The sequence below is a fragment of the Calliphora vicina genome, chromosome 5 (assembly GCF_958450345.1).
Source record: "Calliphora vicina chromosome 5, idCalVici1.1, whole genome shotgun sequence".
Classification (NCBI taxonomy): Eukaryota; Metazoa; Arthropoda; class Insecta; order Diptera; family Calliphoridae; genus Calliphora; species Calliphora vicina.
In genome coordinates this window covers 74283501-74303835 of record NC_088784.1, presented here as the reverse complement: position 1 = coordinate 74303835, position 20335 = coordinate 74283501, and the positions used below count along the sequence as shown (strand labels likewise).

Below are 20335 nucleotides of genomic sequence, written 5' to 3'. Positions count from 1 at the left end.
ATTGCCGCATAATCAACATATTTAAAAGTTTAGTGCTGAAAATTTGAGCCGAATCGGACAATGATTTCTGGACGCGAATCAAGGTCAAAGTTCATATATATGCGAAATTTTACTATTTATATAATAAATAGGTGAAACTCATTAATTTTCTGCATTGTTTTCTAGAAATATGTAGATTTATTTATATTAATTAATATTACATTAATTTTTTTTTTTGGAAATTAACCCTCCTTTGGGTCAAAATTACCCAAAAACTGTATTATCGCCAAAATTCGGAAAAAATGCAAATTTTTCAGTTTTTGTAAAAATGTTGCTACTAAATAAATACTTTTGCAATTAAATGCAAAAGAATCGAAATGTGTACGTAGTTATCGTTGTAATGAGATATAAATGACAAAATTTGGTTAAAAAATGTTAATGTTATTACAATTTCGCCAAATCAATAACGTGTATCAGGCCACTTGAACAAGAAATTTAGGAAAAAAAAAATTATATAATTCGAGAAAAATTAAAATAAATGCTAATTTTTATTTAAAATATATCCGTATTTACTTGTGTATGAGTTTTTGTCTTAGTAGGATACCGTTAACCTATTCGCAGGTATGGCCAAAAAAGAATATTTTTATAACGGCAGTTTCGAAACTCCATTTTCAAATTTTTAAAAATTTTGTTAAACAAATTTCAGAATTTGTTGATCATCACATTTGGATTTATTGAGATCATAATAGAGAATAAAATGTTGAAAAATGTATGTCAATACCTTTTTACGTACCGTAATTTTACGATTTTCAAGAAAAACTAATTTTTTGTCCATATTTTGTCGAATGAGCCCAATTTCCTTACTGTTATTAACTTTAAGTAAAACCTGTTCAGAATATTATAGTGCGGGTAATTTTAAATATCGTCTGAAACTTTTACTAAAATCGGAAGTCGTTAACCCTTAAAATATGAAGGTCAAAAGTCAAATTTTTCAATATTTGCAATTTCTAATGAAAAGATAGCGAAATGTTATTTATTTTTGGGCCGATTTTGATGTAATATTCATTAATATAATTAAATCTACATATTTCTACATAACAATGCAGAAATTTAACGAGTTTCACCTTTTTATTTCATATAAATAGTAAAATTTTGTATATATCTTTGACTTAGATGCGCGTCCAGAAATCGTTGTGTATAACAATTAGAGCTAAGCTATTGTTATCCTAAAATACACTTTCAACTCGTGTTCCGACACTAGGGTTTTTAATTTACCGACCTTTTTTAATTCCCAGGAATCGGAAAATTTTTTGGTACGCTCCTGGATACCCGGGAATTCCCGAAATATTCAAGCTAAAATTTTTTAGATTCTCAAATTCAAATCAAAAAAAGAAAAATTGTTAAAATTCCCGGGAATTTTGTTCCGGGAATTCAAGGGATAAATACCCTAACCTTTACCGAAATAACTGCAGATACCGTAACCGATGTAATAGTAAACACCTTTAAATTATGTATAAAAATACAATATTTTTTTTAATTTTATAAATTGTATAATTGAATTTATTGAAATCTTCAGAATTTAAAACTTATTTTTATTTATTTTTTTTTTTGTAAATTATGATAATAATTTAACTCTCGATTAAAATACAGCTGCCGTAATAATAAGCAAGTATCGTTACCGTTATGTTACAAATTAGTGTTACCGTTACTTTTTAATTGTTTCGAATTTCGAATTGCTATATAAGTAGTTTGAACAAGTGCACAATGTCAAATGATCTGACCTGGTTAACTATAACTGTCATACTTGTTACATATTTAGGTATCAATTTAGATGTTTTTTGTTTTACCTTTACTTTGACGCCGTAATCCAGAGTTTAAAAGTTAATTTGTGTTTTCCGAAGTACAATAGATAATTTATTTTGCTTAGAAACAGGCGTTTTTTTTAATTTAAAAATTTAACAAATATATTTTATTTATACAATAGACATTCAAACTATTGCTATTAATTTATTTAATATTATAATTATTTTATTGTTGTTTACATTATTTTCGAGTATTGTTTGATTTATTTATAACTAATATTTGCAATGTGATATAATTTATTTAAATATTTATCTTAAACCGAAACACTTGTCTTTAAGTATTATAATTTGTTTTTCTTTTTTATTACTTTTATCTCTTTACAAAATCCTTTTTTATATTCTCGTTAAATTTTGTCTTTATTTTTTTTTATTTTGCACGTATAAAATTTCACGTATTGAACATTGATCTTAGACCATCAAAAACCGTCTGAAGTGTTTTACCTTTTTACTATACGGTTATATTCAAACTTTCAAACATCGCAACTAGAGACAAATGAAGCACATAACAACAACTAGAAAATAAAACTATATCAAACCCCTTGATCGATTAACAGTTTACTATCTATCGAACGCAACAAATTTGTTGAACGAGTTGAATAATAACAATAACAACAACCAAAAATTCACACTCGTATAAATCTGCTTGTTTGTCGTGTTAAACACAAACACCTGTTGGAGCATACAGTTCGGTATTTCTTGCACATCGTCATCTATTCATTTTCGTAAAACAACCAACCAATAACAGCAGCCAATTATGTTTACGAGTTTGCTTTGCAGACATCGTGTGTGAGCACGAGTCGCTTGCAGTTTGTCGTTGTTGTATTTTAATGAATATTGGACAGCTTTAATAGTTTTAATGTTAATTTAGCCGTGGACAGAAACTATAAGATCAGTTCGATCATGAGCTTTTAACCTTTATGGGTATCAGGATTATTTTTGGAGAATTTTAACCTGATAACGATAGATATAGTTATATCAATTTAAACGTATTTAAGAGATTTTCAGAATTGGACTTTAGTAAAATATGCACAGATCTAAACAAATGTATACTGCTATTCTAAAGGTATTTATGTACCATAGAACCATATTCCTGGCAGAAAATTTTATGGGGATTGGAAGAAATCATGAACCATTTCATTGTAATTATCTGTAATTTTTTTAAAGAAAATGACAAAATATTTTTTAAAAATATGGCTGCACATTTCGTATAGAAAGCTATTATGCGACCTAATTTCATAGAGATCGGTCCTTAATTAAACATAGATCACATATAAACAAATTAAAAGAAAATGTTTTTACCCTTTTCTCAGTGTAGGATATTATATAGTTCAGCTTGACCGACTATATTCTCCTGAATTATTATTTAAATTAGTATTATTCAAGTCTAAGGCATTCTGATGACTTAATAGTGGACATAACACTTGGGAAGTTTTATAAAATTGTAATTGTAAAATTGTAGGAATATTTGGTCGATTCACGACTCGGTGGCTCGGCTTAACTGAATGTAAATTTAATTATATTTTAAACTTGAAAAATATTTGAAAAAATTAAATACTATTTTTCAGAGACTCTGGGTGTATCTGCAGACAAGCAAACGCTTCGAAGTTTGTGTTTGTTGTTTTAAAAAAAAATTAAAAACATGTGTCTTCATATTATATTTCCTTATTACTGGAAAAGGCTGTTGATATAAAGTGTAATACACCTATAAATCTATTGCTTGATGCTGGCTTGAATTACACTTGATTTCAACTTTAAATCCAGCAAAATTGCTTATTGCGATTCCTTTAAATCTGTGGTCGTTTGGAAAAACTAGGTAACTCCACTTTTGTGAAAATTGAGATAGCACCAAAATTAGAAAGTACGTTTCATTTACTATCACTCTGTCAAATCGAAATTTTGATATAGTTTCTCATTTAAAAGTTTTTTTTATGTAAAATTTGCTAACTCCATGCATATTTTGAAAGAATAAGGTAACTCCATATTTTCTTAAAAAACTGAAAAATTAGAAATTTAAATCGATGTTGTTTCGAAAACTAAGAGAGAAAGATAGAAATTCGGGTCTTTGGGTTCAAATTTTGAACCTAAAACAAGAAAAAAAAACTCGGTTTAGTTTTTAATGTATATTACAATAAAAGGAAAAAATATTTTTTTAAAAAACTATGTAACTCCATTTTTTCATAAAAAAAACGGATAAATTGACGTACTGAGTAAAATAGTCAATGTTTTACAACAAATGATTACTAAATTTGCCTTAATTCCGTAAAATATAAAAATAACTTAAAATTTTTTTTTTTTGGAAAAACTAGGTAACTCCATTTTTCGAAAAAACAAGGTAACTGACATGGATTTTCGGTTCTAATGTCCAAAAATGAGTTCAATGGAACCAGAAATCTTCAACTTTATTTAAATTTATGTTTTGTATTAAATAATTAGTGAAATATGTTTAAAACTTTAAATGTGTTTTTTTCCAAACCACCACAGAAATGTTGTTTCGCTTTCAATATCAATTTTAAACCTAATTATATATTTTTCTGATAATTCGTCAATAGTACCTAATAAATTTATCCCATTTCGCGACATTTTATAGAAAACTCTCAAATATTCACACTTTTTATTATACCTTTGAATCCGGGGATAAATTTTAAATCTTTCTTGTTTTTATTAAAACTTTCAGTATATGTATATGTACATTATAATGTTGTGATATCTTTAACCGTTAAAATTTTATATTTTTATTCGTGGAAAATCACCATATGAAAGTTTTTTTAGTTTTTAAGGTAAATGAAGTCCCAAAATTTTATAAAATTATTTAATTTTACTAAAATATCAATCCTCAGGTCATAATGTTTTCAACAGTATCAAATACTTATATAAAAAGCCTTTATTTACTCCTCAGAAGTTCCACAAACCTTTCCCGCTTTGACAAATTTGTACATTTTTTCATATAATGCGTACAAAATGTTATTAACATATCAAATGTAAATTTTGAATTCAAACACATACTGACTTAACAGAAATTTTAGTGTAACAGATTTTTGCACGCATTATATGAAAAAACGTACAAATTTGACAAAGCGGGCAAGGTTTGTGGAACTTCTGAGGAGTAAATAAAGGCTTTTTATATAAGTATTTGATACTGTTGAAAACATTATGACCTGAGGATTGATATTTTAGTAAAATTAAATAATTTTATAAAATTTTGGGACTTCATTTACCTTAAAAACTAAAAAAACTTTCATATGGTGATTTTCCACGAATAAAAATATAAAATTTGATTTAATGTAAAATTTTAACGGTTAAAGATATCACAACAAAATTGGGAACTAATTTAGATCCAAATGTCCTTAAATTAATGACATTATAATTTTTGACATTTTTATTTTCAAATACCGAAATTCCTAAAACGGGGAAAATGTGTTCCAAAAACTGAGTTTTTTTAGAAAAGTGCCTACTGTGACGCTATTTACCGTGTGATAGTAAAACAACTTTTTAAGTATTTAAACAACATATAGGGTTATACAAATACGGAACTTTTTCGAGGATCGGTGCTTTGCCTTTTTAGAATTTTTTACTGAAACCTAAATATTTTTTTTTAAATTGTTCAAGTTTGGATAGGTCTGGGGGATACTGTGTCAGCTTAAGTGAGCCCAATTTTACTTTACATGCTTTTGCATTAAGTTTTCTTTCCGGAACATATAAAAATTGTATATAGTCCCAAAGAAAATTTGTTTCTACAAAAGAAAAAATATAGGGACTTTTTTAGGAAAAATCGTAAAAAATTAGGCCCATTTTACATGTTCCAACTTTGGATGCGTGTAACTTTTTACACGGACGAGATAACTGTTACCAAGTTTTATTTTATTTAGAATTTTATTGCCAATATAGCTGATATTTTGAAAAAAAAATTCGACCCTCCGTAGGGCCGCCATATCTAAAAAACCAAAAAAAATCGAGCAAAATTAAAAAAAAAAAAAAATAAACCTAAATCTCTCTTCAACTGAAGGAGATAACCTACACATGTAAGCGTATTTTTTGTAGACCTTCTCAAGGACTATTTATATTTTAAATTTCCGCTCATTCCGATCATAAATGAATTTTTGGGGATTTTTTTAAAAATTTTGAGACCCGAGGTGACCAACTTTGAGGGAGTACAAACTGGCCCGTATTACCCCTAGGAAGCTGAACAAATGTAATTCAACTCAAAAACACCTCAGCTCTAACCATGTGAAATTTTGTAATAATATCTCCAATAGTTCCCGAGATACCGAATTATTTCCAAAAAAAAAAGTTTCTAAATCACTGTGCAGTGGGAAAATACAAATTAACCCTTAAACGTACTTGGTGCCAAAATTGCCCCAATCATTTAAAACCATGTAAAACACTGTCATGGCATGACCATATTATGGCTGTAGCTCATGAAGTATTTGTGATCATGTCATGATTACAATTATAACAATATTTCTTCATATTTTTCATAATTTTGTTGTAGTTAAAATTTTCGGAATATCCAACTTAATATGGTCTTATATACTTCGTTGCAAAGGACTTTGAAATATCTATCATTAGATATCCATATTGTCTATATTAATGACTTAGTAATCCAGATATAGGTAAAAAATAGAGGTTGTCCTGGTTTTTTCCTTATATCTCAGTCATTTGTGGATTCCGGAGATATTGATGTATGAATCGTGTATGAAAGTTATGTGTGGACTTCGGAAAGTTGATTTCAACAGACAGACGGACGGACATGGCTTCTCACGAAGGTGAAGGGTATAACAAGTTATTATTTGATCATATGTCATTTAAGACAAATATTTATGACTGCGTACAATATCAACCATAGGCATGTCTTTTGGGCTCCATATAAACGCAGCCTCTCTAATGTTCATAAATAATACACATGTTCTCGCAACGAGTTGTCAAAATCAATGAATTTATAACAAATTTAAATCGAAGAAATACTAGTAACAAAATATCTCACCTACAATTTGAAACAAAACAAAAAAGAATGATCAAAAAATATATATAAAAAACAAACACCCAAACGGCCTTACAATTGCTCACGTACGCCATTCATACAAATTATTTATGAAATTATTGAAGAAAAAAAAAATAGTAAAAATTTCCACAACCGCGTTTTTTTCCTTTCATCTAAAGACTTGTCTGTAGCCAGCCAGCCTACTACTGATCGACCGACTGACTGACTGACCTCTGCACGTGTGTGACAAAAAATTGTAACAACATCCAGACATTTGACAAGATAATTAATTGCTACGAGTTGTTGTATTACGATCAAAACTTGTTAATCGATCGATCGATATAAAACAATTTACAACAACAACCGTTTCTTTGGCACGTGGTACACACACTCATTCGTAAATATAAACAATAAAAATAGAAAAAAAAATGTAAACAAATCGTTTAGATAAAAAAAAATATATAAAAACAATACAATACAATAACCTGTAAATGCAATTTAATACGAGTGAAGTGGGAAATATTTTGTTTTGAAACTAACTATTGGTAGCTGTGGAAGCAAACTATTTGAAAACATACCCTACACGCTAAATAATTTTATTTAATTATTTTTTTTTGTCAAAGATAAGTAAGCTTTAATTAACAAAGATCACAGTAGAATGTTTATTATTCTATGGTGTGACTTTGTTTACTCTTACAAAAGTTCTGTAAAATCAAATTATCATTTCATGGTTTGCGGTTAAATCGTAAAATATATCAAGAATAATAAATGTACCTTTATAAATAAACAATTTTAACTATCTAATAGATAAGAAAAGGCGGTAGGATAGAATTAAGTCGACCTTTAAAAAAAGATAACTGACTCATATGTATGTATATGAATCCGTGTGTGTAAATTTTATTTAAAACGTGTCTATAAATCGTGTATGAAAATATGTAGATTTAATTCATTAAAATATGTAAATAACTCTGTGATACTTAATATGTAATATTAAGTTGTAATAAAATTACTACATTGTTTATAATGTGAGAAATAATTAAAATTGTTTAACATGAGTCGAAATAAGTTTGCCCTACAACTGGTTAACTATTCGAGAAATAAAACGACAAAATTTTAATAAATAAAATATTATTAAAGAGAATAACACACAGTTGGGGAATTCCCAGTAATAAATCAGTAATTTCTAAACTGATAGTCTGATTTTAATAAAATTCCATTCCAATTCCATGGCTATAGAGGAGCTGTAGTTGAGTTTAGGTCCTCTATAAGCCAAAGTAAGGTCTCCCCGGTATATGAAACATTAAAAATTATGACAAGTTTTTGTTTTTGATCCGATTTGAGAAAATTTTTTTTTGGAATTTTTGAACGCATACCCTCTATTTTATACAGTATTGGCCATAACTAAAGCACCCCCTCAATGAATTTTTTTCATATGGTATTTTTTTGTATAAAATCAAAGTTTTAAATATCTATTATGTATTATTTTCATTTGTTAATATGTTTACTATTGATAAACAAATACTTTCAAAGTTAACCTTTCTATAAGAGGTAACTTAAAATCAAAAAATATTTTAAGGTAGAAAATGAAACGGACAAAACTAAAGCACCCCTTCAAGGATATACTATAAAAAAAATTTTAGTTAATTTTTTCTTGCAAATCCTTTGTTTTGGATGGCACAAGAACATCTCCTGGCATAGAAGATAATATGTTTTTATGGCGTTTTTCGATATTCCTTCCCAGGCTATTTTAACGGCATGTTTTACGATTTATTTTCATATTAACAATGTGCCACAAGTTCTCAATAGGATTGAGATAGGGAGATTGACCAGGCCAGTGAAGAACTAGAATCTTATTGCTGTGTAGCCAAGTCTTACAAACTTTGGAGTGGTGCTTAGGATCGTTATCCTGTTGGAAGCTCCCTATAATTGGCATCTCTTCACTGGCATAAGGCAACATTACAGCTTTCAATACATCACGGTACATGAACCGATCCATAATTCCATAAATTTTATGATTTGGCCCAATTCCTTGACCAGAAAAGACACCCCAGACCATTACATTGCCTCTTCCACGTTTAGTTGTTCCTTTGCAATACTTAGGATTCAGTCATTCTCCTTTTGGTATGCGTACACGCCTTGTTCCATCGGAACTTTTTAAGTTGTATTTGGATTAATCAGTGAACAGTACTGGCTTCCATTTTTGGACACTCTAGTCGATGTGCGCTTTGGCAAACTCCAGTCTAGCTTTCTTGTTCTTAGCTGATATAATGGGTTTTTTTTTGCTGGTCGTCAACTGAATAATCCGACTTCTACTGCTCTTCAACGGATTGTTCTTTCGCTAACGCATAATCTTAAACTTGTTCATACTTGACTAGATTAAGCTATAGGATATTTTTGAATTGCTCTTTTGATCAAGGAATCATAATATCGTGTTTTTTCCTCCAGTCCTCCAGAATGCACCGTTGATATGCGATCAGTCTGCAAAAACTTTGAAATGAGCCTGAAAAAAACTGATCTGTTAATTGAAAATTATTTACTCAATTCATGTCGTGATAAACCCGTCTTCCAATCTTCAATAATTTTAATTTTAAATTCACTGGAGTTCTTTTTCCATGCCATTGTTTTTATTACAATAAACTGTATAAAACTTAAATTTTGCACACTACGTCTTCCTATATTTTTATCTTTCGGAATTTTTAAGTCCATTCATTGTGATTCCCGTTAACTCACATTGCAAATATGCAGTACCGAGTCAAATTTTTAAACATCTTATAAGAGGTTGCTTTTGTTTTGTCCGTTGCGTTTTGAGTTTTTGTATGATTTATCATTTTAAATAATTTTTTAATATAATTATCTTTTACTAAAGGAATATTAAATGAACATTAACAATATTAGTTTATTAACTATATACAAAAATACATACCAAAAAAGCCGTTTTTATCAAAAAAATTATGATTTGAAAAAATCCATTGAGGGGGTGCTTTAGTTATGGCCAATACTGTATATATAAAACTATAGTTAAATATGAAATTTTGTCTTTCTATCATGATTGCAACCCGTGCCGACTTGCGATTTAGTTTTGAGGTGCATTTACAAGGGGAAAAAAATAATTTTTTTCGGTTTTCGTAAAAACTTTGCCATTAAATAATTACTTTTGCCATTTAATTTAAAAGAATCGAAATGTGTACGTAATTGTCGTTCTAATAAGATATAAAAGGCCAAAAAAATATTTTTTTAACGGCAGTTTCAAAACTCCATTTTCAAATTTTTTTAAACAAATTTTATAATTTTTTAGATCATCACATGGGGATTTATTGACAAAATAATAGGGAATAAAAATGTGAAAAAGTATGACAATACCTCATATAGTTTTCCGTACCTGCGATTTAAATTTGGCGAATGAGCCGAATTTTCTTACTGTTATGATTTTTAAGTAAATGCTATTCAGAATATTATAGTCCAGGTAATTTTAAATAGTCTGAAAGTTTTACTAAAATCGGAAAACGTTAACCTTTAAATCGTGAAGGTCAAAGGTAAATTTTTTTAATATTTGGAATTTCTAATGGTAAGATAGCGAAATGTTATATATTTTTTAAGATGAAACTTAAGAAAAATATAATATGATGTCTAGTATTTATAATAAGAGCACAAAAATTAAAATGAACCCTTAATAGCACTTGGGTTAAAAAAATCGCTTTAAAAAATTATATTAGGCTGTGCTGAGTCTTGTATACCCACCATCAATATGTGACAATAAAATATTATGGGGGATAGGGTAAATTATGGACCGATTCTCACACAAATTGGTAAAAAGATTTAGGTTCAAGTTTATTACAAAGCCGCGTATGATAGCAACAAAATGAGATATCGACCATTAAAATCGATTCATTATTTTCGAATTTATTCACAATTAAGTGAATTCGTTCATTTTCACAAAATTTTACTTTTTTGTTGGATATACATAAAATTTAGTAGTTAATGTTCATCTTTCGATTGATTGAATGTTGAAAACATTTTCCCCATGCTATGTACAAATTTTCACATATATATTGCGTTTTAATCGGCTCAGTAGTTTCGGAGTTATAATAACAAATTAAAGAAAAAAAAATATTTTTTATATAAAAATATAAAATTTTTTTGTTTTAAAAAAATCATGAAAAATCGAAAACATCAGAAATTGTTTAGATTTGTTACTTTATCGCAAAGCCACATATAATAGGAAGAAAATGAGATACCGATCATAAAAATCGATGGATTATTTTCGAATTTATTCACAATTAAGTGAATTCGCTTATTTTCAGAAAATTGTACGTGTGTGTACTTTGAGTGTAAATTTTACATGTGTTTTGTTATTGTAACAAAAATTTTAACAAAAACAAAAACTTTATAGATAATTTTAGAGTACTTAGAACTAATTTGTGCAAAATTGTATCAGGATTGCCGCATAACCCACATAAATATGGCTACTGAAACAGTTTTCCGGGGGAGATTTTTATGGGGGCCGCAGGCCGCCATGCAGAAAAACTTTATTTGCGAAGACAAGTGTTTTTACACTCAGTAGTATGGCTTGCAACTATTCGGTTTCGCAGGAAAAGGTTTTTTTATTGGAGGCCTGCGGCCGCTCTTAGGGGCTTTCTCCTATATGGAACGCGGCAGGCGGCTTCGCTAAATGAAGCCTTTCCTGCAAATGATTATAAAATATTTTTTTTGTCGCCTGTCACGAGAAAATAACTATACATATGTTTGTAATTATAACAAGCTATTTTACACTGATATGGCTTTATTTAAACTTTGACCAATAATTGAATATGACTTTAATTCACTCCATCGGTGGTAATAAAGTCATATGGTCTTATTTCTCAACACAATGTGTAATAAGGCTATATGGCCTTATTACCTATGGCCTTATTTCACTGCACCGTTACAAACGGAACAACAAAATCCATTTAAACCGATATTTTTTGATGGTGGCTATAAAACCAAAATAAATTTTATTTATGTACATATATTTTTCTGAAAGGAAACATTTTGAGAAATACTACAAAAGAAAATTAATTTAAAAATTTTTATTGCTACTAGGTCCAGATCCTTCCGAAGCAGACCTATTTTTTATGAACATTTCAAATTTTGCAGATCACAGCAACATTAGCCATTCATATTCATTCAGTTATAGATCAAACCTGTCGGAGATTGGGGCAATGAGGCAAAACATTTTAGAAAAAAAAGTTAATTTTTTTTAACCCTTTAAGCGCATTATTGTTTTATGGAAAAAAAGACCTTAGTTCACAATTTATGCTGTAACTTTGGAATGGAAAGCGATAAATTAATAATAAATATTAAAAATGATATGTATTACATGTATTTATATTTAATTTAATACATAAAAAACAACTTTAAAAAAATGGAAAAAAAACTTTTTTTTAACCTGTTTTGTTTCACCATATGTTTTTTACCAACAGGAGTTATTTCACTATAACTTAAATAAGTAAAAAACCTCAATAAACCCGCACCATTTTTTTTTTGGGATATAGTATAAGCTGAAATTTATACTATATCGCCCTGAACTTTTTAAACTCCATTTATATGTATATCGAAAAAACCCCAATAATGGACTTTAAAAAAAAACATAAAAATATTTGCAAAACATTTATCTAAACAAAAAATATTTATTTATGTCCTCAAATACCTGAAGTAAAATATAAAATATATATATATGAAAAATATAAGCTCTCGAAATATAAAAATTTTCAATTTTAACTACAGCAGGCAAAATTTGTAAAAAGTATTTGACTTTGACCGCTCACTGCCAATAAAGTAAGTCACTCACAACTGTACTTTTAGCAGTAAGTGATGTATTATTTAATGCACTTTAACCCAATACCAAACATGACTTTGACAGATAAAGTTCAGCTTTTGAATTAATCGCCACTTTTGCTACATTTCATCCCTCTGTGCGTTGTAGGAATCACTTCACTCCATCTGATCTCTTCACTATTTACACCACCTAAATCCGATAGAAAATAGAATAAAACTCCCATATATGAAACGGTGCTTCAAATTCAATTTTGGGGTCTTTTCGATCGCGTACAGGAGAGGGTGAAGGTGTTTATTGGTGACAGTACAGCACCGACTGCCGCTAAAACACACCGATTGCTCATCGAAGCTTGTGGTTAATGTTCCATCGGTTTTCAAAGTTTTGTACGGTTCAGAAGGGGTGTTTTTAATACGGAAGACAATGATCGCCCAGGCCAACTAAAAAAGTTTTAAGACCAAGATTGGGAGGTATTACTCCATGAAGATTATTGTCAAACTCAACAAGAGTTTGCAAAATCATTTGGAGCTACTCAGGCAGCAATTTGCGAGCCGCAGGATTGTATTGAAGCCGAGATACGTTGAAACACGATTTTGCATGTCCGAAATGTGCTTAAACGCTATAAAATAATATAATTATTTGCGATGAATCATTACTTGAGATGAAAAATTGATCCATTACGGTAACCCGATACGTAAGAGATCGTTTGTAAAGCTCGGCAATTAGTCGTATCGACACCAAAGCCAAATATCCATGGCACTGAGGTAATTCTCTGTATTTGATGGGAGCAAAAAGGGTCCTATCTTTTATGAGCTACTGAAATCCGACCAGACCATCACAGGGAACCTGTACCGAATGCAAGTGAAGCGAGCTTTGGCCGAAAAAGCCCTGAATATGCGGCCAGACATGAAAACGTAATATTCCATCATGATAAAAAGTATTTAGAATGAAGTGGTTGGGAATCTTTGCCTCAACCGCTCCATAGTCCAAACAGTAACAGAAATTTCCAATTAAATTTCAGAAATTTCGAATTATTTTTCAGAAATTTCCATTCTTTCCATTCTTAAGATTTTTTATCGAAAGAGCTTTATATTGTATATTAGCGGTTTGGTTTCAAATCAGACCAAATGTTTGACATAATGTTTATAAAATTATTATAAAAAATCATCAATACATGAGATTTATTGATTTTAGTTTCAAATTTTAAAAATCGGTCAACCGAGTGATATAAACCGAATAAACCAAAAATCAACATTTTAAATTTACCGAAATTTCGAAGAAAAACCGGGTTTTCGGTTAACCGATTAATAAACACTACACTCACTCTATATAGGATAAGCTTCTAGACATTTATACTTAAAATATACGTAACTAAATGATAATTATATTAATAGTGTAGACGATTTTCATTATAATTTTATAATTGATTGAATAATTAAAAATAATTTTTTTTGAACACAAAGTCTCACTAATTGCATTAGATAAACATTATAAACTTTATTAACCTTTAAAAACAGCTTTGCAGTCTGTTGATACGATTTGTTTGATATTAAATTTAAACATGATTTGATTTCAATAAAAATTACATGAATGGTGAGTATGAAATACAACACTGAACAACAAACACTCACACGAACAATAGTATTGAATCAAATTTTAAATAAAATATTCCGTTACTTTTCAATTCAACTTTATAGATCAATTGATGTTTAACAACTGAGCATTTCTTTGATTTCAATCTTTCTTTTATAAAATGAACAATAATTGTTTTTTTTCCGTTTTACTATTTTTGTTAAATATTTGTATTTTAATATTATTGTTATTGTTGTTGTTGTTGTTTTTGTTATTTGTATTATTATCAAAACCGATAACCACAGTGGCAGTAAATTCGTACATACAAGTCACAAATCAAAAAACATACAATTTAAATAATTATTCCATATTGCGCTGTCGTTCTTACACTCGACATACGAATTCCAAAAAAATGGAAATAAACGAAACTCCTTGTTATTATTCTTGCAACATTGTAGCGAGATCTTCTTACTCACCTACAACAATGTACGAATATCAAATTTACGCCGCAAAATGTGCCAAACAGACGGCCTATCTACCTCCTCTCTACGTTGGCTCCCATAATACCCATAATACGTGATTGATAAGTTTGAAAATATCTCATTATTCTAGTATATAAACCTGTAATCGTTGATTAAAGGCGATAGGAAATTATTTCATTTGAATTTTAATCAATCATTTTAAATTTAAATTATATTTCTACTTAATAGATAACTCAATAGTTGTAAATTGTTGTACGGTTGTGTGAATTTGTTTACAGATTAGAAATTTGATCGCACAACCAACACAAAGCTTCTAGCTTTTTATTTTGACAATGCTGTTCTGCACACTTTTGGTCTGAATCGATGAAACATAAGCCCGGATCAGCTAACATAGATGATGCAGTTCTACTTCGATGTATTATCTAATACAATCTCCAAAATAGCAGCAACATTTACGGTTGAATGCACAGATTGCAATCCGATCATAAAAATGTTACACTACTTACTAACTAACAAACGATATCTTTTCATAGTAGAGTTCCTAGTCGGGAAGTTATTCCCGGGAATTCCCATGAAGTTTTTGTCGGGATATTTCAGAAATATCTGTATAAGTTTTCTTCTTAAAGTATTAATATTCAGATTCGTTGTGATAACCAAATTTTTAGCTTTTATTTTCAAACATTTGTATTGGCCATTGTTAGTTATGAGCTATTCCCATCTTTCCGGTAACATATTCCGAGCCAAAAAAACTGCTTATCTTTTGATGCCAAGAATGAATCAAGCCAATTTAGGATACTCTGTTCTGAAGTGAAGCGTATCCCAGATAGAGCGTTCTGCATCGATCGAAACAAATAGTAGTCGGACGGGGCAAGGTCATCATTTCTTTCTAAATAATTTTTAACAGGTATTGCAATATGTGGCCGAGCGTAGTCATGATGGAATATTACGGTTTCATGTCTGGCCGTTTTTTAGCAAATACTCCTATCAAACGAATCAGTTGCGTTCGGTTCAGCAGCTCATAATAGATAGGACCCTTTTGCTTCCACGAAATATATAGTATTACCTTAGCACCATGGATATTTCGCATTGGTGTCGATTCGTCTGGTTGTACGGCTTCCATATGATGTCTTACGCTTCGGGATATCGTAATGTATACATTTTTCATCAATAGTAATGATTCGGTGCAAACATTTGATTTTAATTTATAGCGTTTCAAGGTCTATCGGCTTCAATTCATACAGTACCCCATTTCCCTGCTTTTGGATGAATCCTGATTGAGTATCTCCCAATGATTTTCCAAGCTCTTGTTGTGTTTGACCTCAATCTTCATGGAGTAATGCCTCCAATTCTTGTTCTTCAAACGTGTTTGGCTGGTCTGGCCGATATTTGTCTTCAATGTCAAAATCACCACTTCTGAAACCGATGAAACACATTCATCATGAGCAATCGCTGTGCTTCAGCGGCACTTTCTTTCAAATTTAATAATACTCACAATAGTTTAAATTTTAAATTATAAAATAAATCTTGAACTCTAATGAAACAACAACTAATCAATTTTATTACATTGCCGACTTTTGTTTTGCGTTAATCGATGTTTCAAAGTTTGACAATTTCATAAAATTCCCGAAAATATTTTGGTGTAAGTATTTTTTGTGCTAACTTTTTTAATTTTTGTGATTCTAAAAATACATTGGTTGGTGTTAGAACATCAATAATAGTGAACAATAAGGTAAAATAATTGTTTTGATAAATTAATTGAAAGTGTGAAACAAATTATATTAATACACAGAACTCCTCTTGCACGTCACGATCAGCTACAAGATACATATTTATTTGATGTTGTTATGTCAACAAATTTAAAAATAAATATTTAATTATTCTCACAGTGGACTTTCTTTAGATCTCTATTATATGTATATTGTTTTTGTGTAGTTATGTAAAATTACTACAGTTTCGTGTTCGGTTTTAATCGAAACCCAAACCGCGGGTTTTCAAGGCCTAAAACCGAAACCGACAATTATTTTTCGGTTTTTACTTTTAATCTATTTTCAGTAGAAAAATTAAAAATCTAGAAATGAAAAACAAACTTTTTTATCCAAAAATTCATCCAAGTATTTCCTGACAATTAAAATTCAAATGACTGTTTATTTATTTAATTTAATGCCCGTAACTTCAACAAATAGATATCTACGGTGTAAAATACCCAGCAGATAAATTTACCTAAAAGGTAACTTGACATTAATTTCAAATCAATATCTAAGGGTAAAAATTACCAAATATTTGTACTCCATAAGTAACTAAGCTCTGATAGATATCTATTTGTTGAAATTACGGGAATAAAAACAGAATGCAAAGTGTTTTTAACAAAGACTTAGTTATTTTCAAATATCCAATAAAAGTATGTTGTACTGGCTGACCCCAATTAGAAGTCTCCCTTTGTAAATTAATAATAATTCAGGACAACATGTCTCTCATGTCAAGTTTATTGGTTCATTGTAATGTGGATTCTAGCTCATCCGAAACGTGGGTCATAAAGACCGACATTTTGTATTCCCATTCAGCATCATGAATGCCTAATTTCATATTTCTGCGCCCATTATTATTGAAAATGCAAAAGAAATGTAACACTAAAGTCATCTTTTGCTAATTCTAACTCATTCTGAATCATGTGTGTCTAATTTTTAGATTTATTATTATAAAATATTCCAAAAGTACTATTACAATAAAGAAATAATACTATAACCAACTATTATGTACATAAGTAAAATAATTTAATATAATAAAAAGTACAATTAGAAGATAAGGTACCAATTTTCCACAATTGAACCCCCGTCAAGTTTGAAATCAAAGTAATTTCCTGATTATAGGTTCAATATTATAGAAAATTCAAAAACTACCATTTTGAAGAACGAAAAAATACTCCTTAGTTTGGTTTAGTTCTCTTTTTTTGGTATCATAATACCATTGAGTCCATTATTCTTGATTATTTCTTTACTGAGAAGTATATTAGCCAACTTTAATGTATATAAGCTAACTAATTTAATATATTAAAAAAGTACCATTCAATGAAAACGTACAAATATTCCATTATCCTCTTGAACACCCGTCAAGTTTGAATTTTAAATTTGTTAGCTTTTCCTATATTATCAACTGATTTTGTTTCTATAACACTTGATATTTAATTAATTAAAACCGACCGAAACCGATCAGTTTTCAGTTTTTTAAAACCGAAACCGCGGTGTTGAAATTCTTCGTTTTTTTTTGAAAACTCTAGAAATTACAATTAATTACTTTAATTTTTGTCTGTTTAATGAATTAAAGTATAAAAACCATGCAAAAATTTTAAAAAAATTTTGTTTTTTTACTTCTGACAATTCTTCTCCATCCCCTTGACGTATTTACCCCATGGGAGGTGCGATATCGCCGTTTTTGGTAAAAAGAAATAAGAAGAGATAGGCAAGATTAAAATAACTAAAGCTTATATGTATATCTAAGTATGTATTTGAAACCAGAACAACTTTAATAATCAGCCCAATCATAAATAATAAATCGGCGGGAGTTTCTTTCCTTTTTCCTATTGAAATTCAATGTTGAAAGTGGGAAAAGGAAAAAAACTCCCGCAGATTTTTTTTTATTAATAAATGGGCTGAATATCTTTTTTGGTTTGTAAAAGAGAGCGCATGGCCCCCTTCTATTCTACTGTTCTCTGTTCGGATACATCCAAATACAATTTAAGAGGCAGAACATTTGCATGACGACCGAAGGAAAAGAGACTGGACCCTAAGTTCACGAATAAAACAGTCAAAATTGGCGTTGACAATATTATGGTGGGATTGAGTCAGACACAGATGCATTTTAAACGATGTTATGTATAAATAGATTCCAGCACGACAATAATCCCAAACACACCTCTAGGGTGTATAACCGACCGTGTTATAACCGGTTACGTGTTTTGAAATAACCAAAATTATACTTCGAAGGAATCTTTTTCAGATGCAATTCTAAGGGAATGACACCAATTTGTGTGCCCCGATAGACTAGACGGTAGTGTGCTGGACCATCAATAAAAAAAGGAGACAATTGATTCTTTAATTGGTTAATGCATCGTCGATGTGAAGCAGTAATAAAGCACAAGGAATATAAGTATGACATTAACATTGATGCAGCTTTATAAGGTCTAGGTGATCATTGTGGAATTAGAACGGTTTTCCGTTATATTATTCATGAAACTTCTAGAAGATGGTGCTGTGTATATATTTAAATAGTAACAGCGAGTTGTGAGTGAATAGCAGTACTTTGTTATAGTTAACATCAACTGTGTTTTTAAAATGTGTAATATAAGTGTGTGTATTTAAAGAGAGTGACTATAAACTGTTGTGTATATTTTAATCAATAAATAATTGTTAGAAATGTTTAAACTACTGATCGCATTTAATTGCAATTAAAAGATTCCTGTTTATTTAATAAAAATAAACCACCGCTTTTAAAAGTAAAAACGTACCAAAATATAAAAATATTTTTGAAAAAACAACACTTTCGGAGTTTGCCTCACATTTTGATCCATAACTTTGGTTCTACCTTACAAATTTTCCCCATTTTCAATAACAAACTTTTCAGATAAACAAATAATATTTTGGGAAAAATTGATTATCCTACTTCCTTCCTTCGATGCAACTTGGTGCCTTCAATAGACAGACATAGATTCAAAAAACCGGTTTATCCAAAAAAGGTGTTTTGAAAAAACCGTAAAGTTAAAGAAAAACGAAACCGGTTGAGTTTACAAAGATGAAAATACCGGTTGACCGGTTTTGGATATTCTAATAAGAATCCAGAATATATATACTTTTATACTACCATATTTTTGGTGATTTTCAAATTAAACCTTTGCTACAAAATATTACTATCAATAGAGAAGTCAGATTACAGAGATATATTTCAGAAGAAAACAATTAAATATTTCCAGATATATATTAAAATCTGGCTTGAGATGCCCCCATTCCCATCATACTTAAATTTGTTTCGTTTATAATCAATGTGGGAGCATTTACTATAAATATCTGCAATTCATAAGACATTTTCTTAATACATACAGAATAATGTTATCATTAAATATACATACTTTCATACCCATATGCAGATCATTTCTCAATGTCATTTCCCTTCTTTCTCCTCCTACAAGTGGGTCACACGCGCTTTTTCTCGCACAACCAACGAACGTTATCGTATCGTAGTACGTCCTCCCTTCAAAACAAAAATGCACAAGAATTGGCTTTGAACTACATTCATGGATGTGAAGTGGAGTATGAAAATAATAAATGTTAATTTTTTGCAATAAAAATAAAAAGTTGACCTAAAAACTCACAATACGTTCGTACGACATTGCAAATTGATGCTAAAGAAGGGAGGAAGTTTTATTTCTTTTTTGAATTTATTAAATAAATCATGAGAAGTGGAGATTTGATTATCTAGAAAAATGGAACAATGACGAAATGGAATATTTAATAATATTCATTTTTACGGCTACATATAGAAATGTAGGTAAGAATTATTGAAATTAATTTAATGGGGTATGACACAGCCGTATCAGGAAACTCCAAACAATATGAACAAAAGCTGAAAATATTTAAATCTTTACTTTGCCTCGAATTGC

General features: G+C 29.6%; 1 protein-coding gene across 1 annotated transcript in view; it reads right to left on the bottom strand.

Moving 5' to 3' along the window:
- The window catches only part of LOC135961381 (juvenile hormone esterase-like), a 29787-nt gene extending 10027 nt beyond the window's left edge, over positions 1-19760 (bottom strand). The window contains exon 1 of the mRNA XM_065512881.1: positions 19694-19760. Within this exon, the coding sequence (XP_065368953.1) occupies positions 19694-19760 (67 nt within the window). The remainder of the gene's footprint in view (positions 1-19693) is intronic.
- Between the last annotated feature and the right edge of the window lie 575 nt (positions 19761-20335).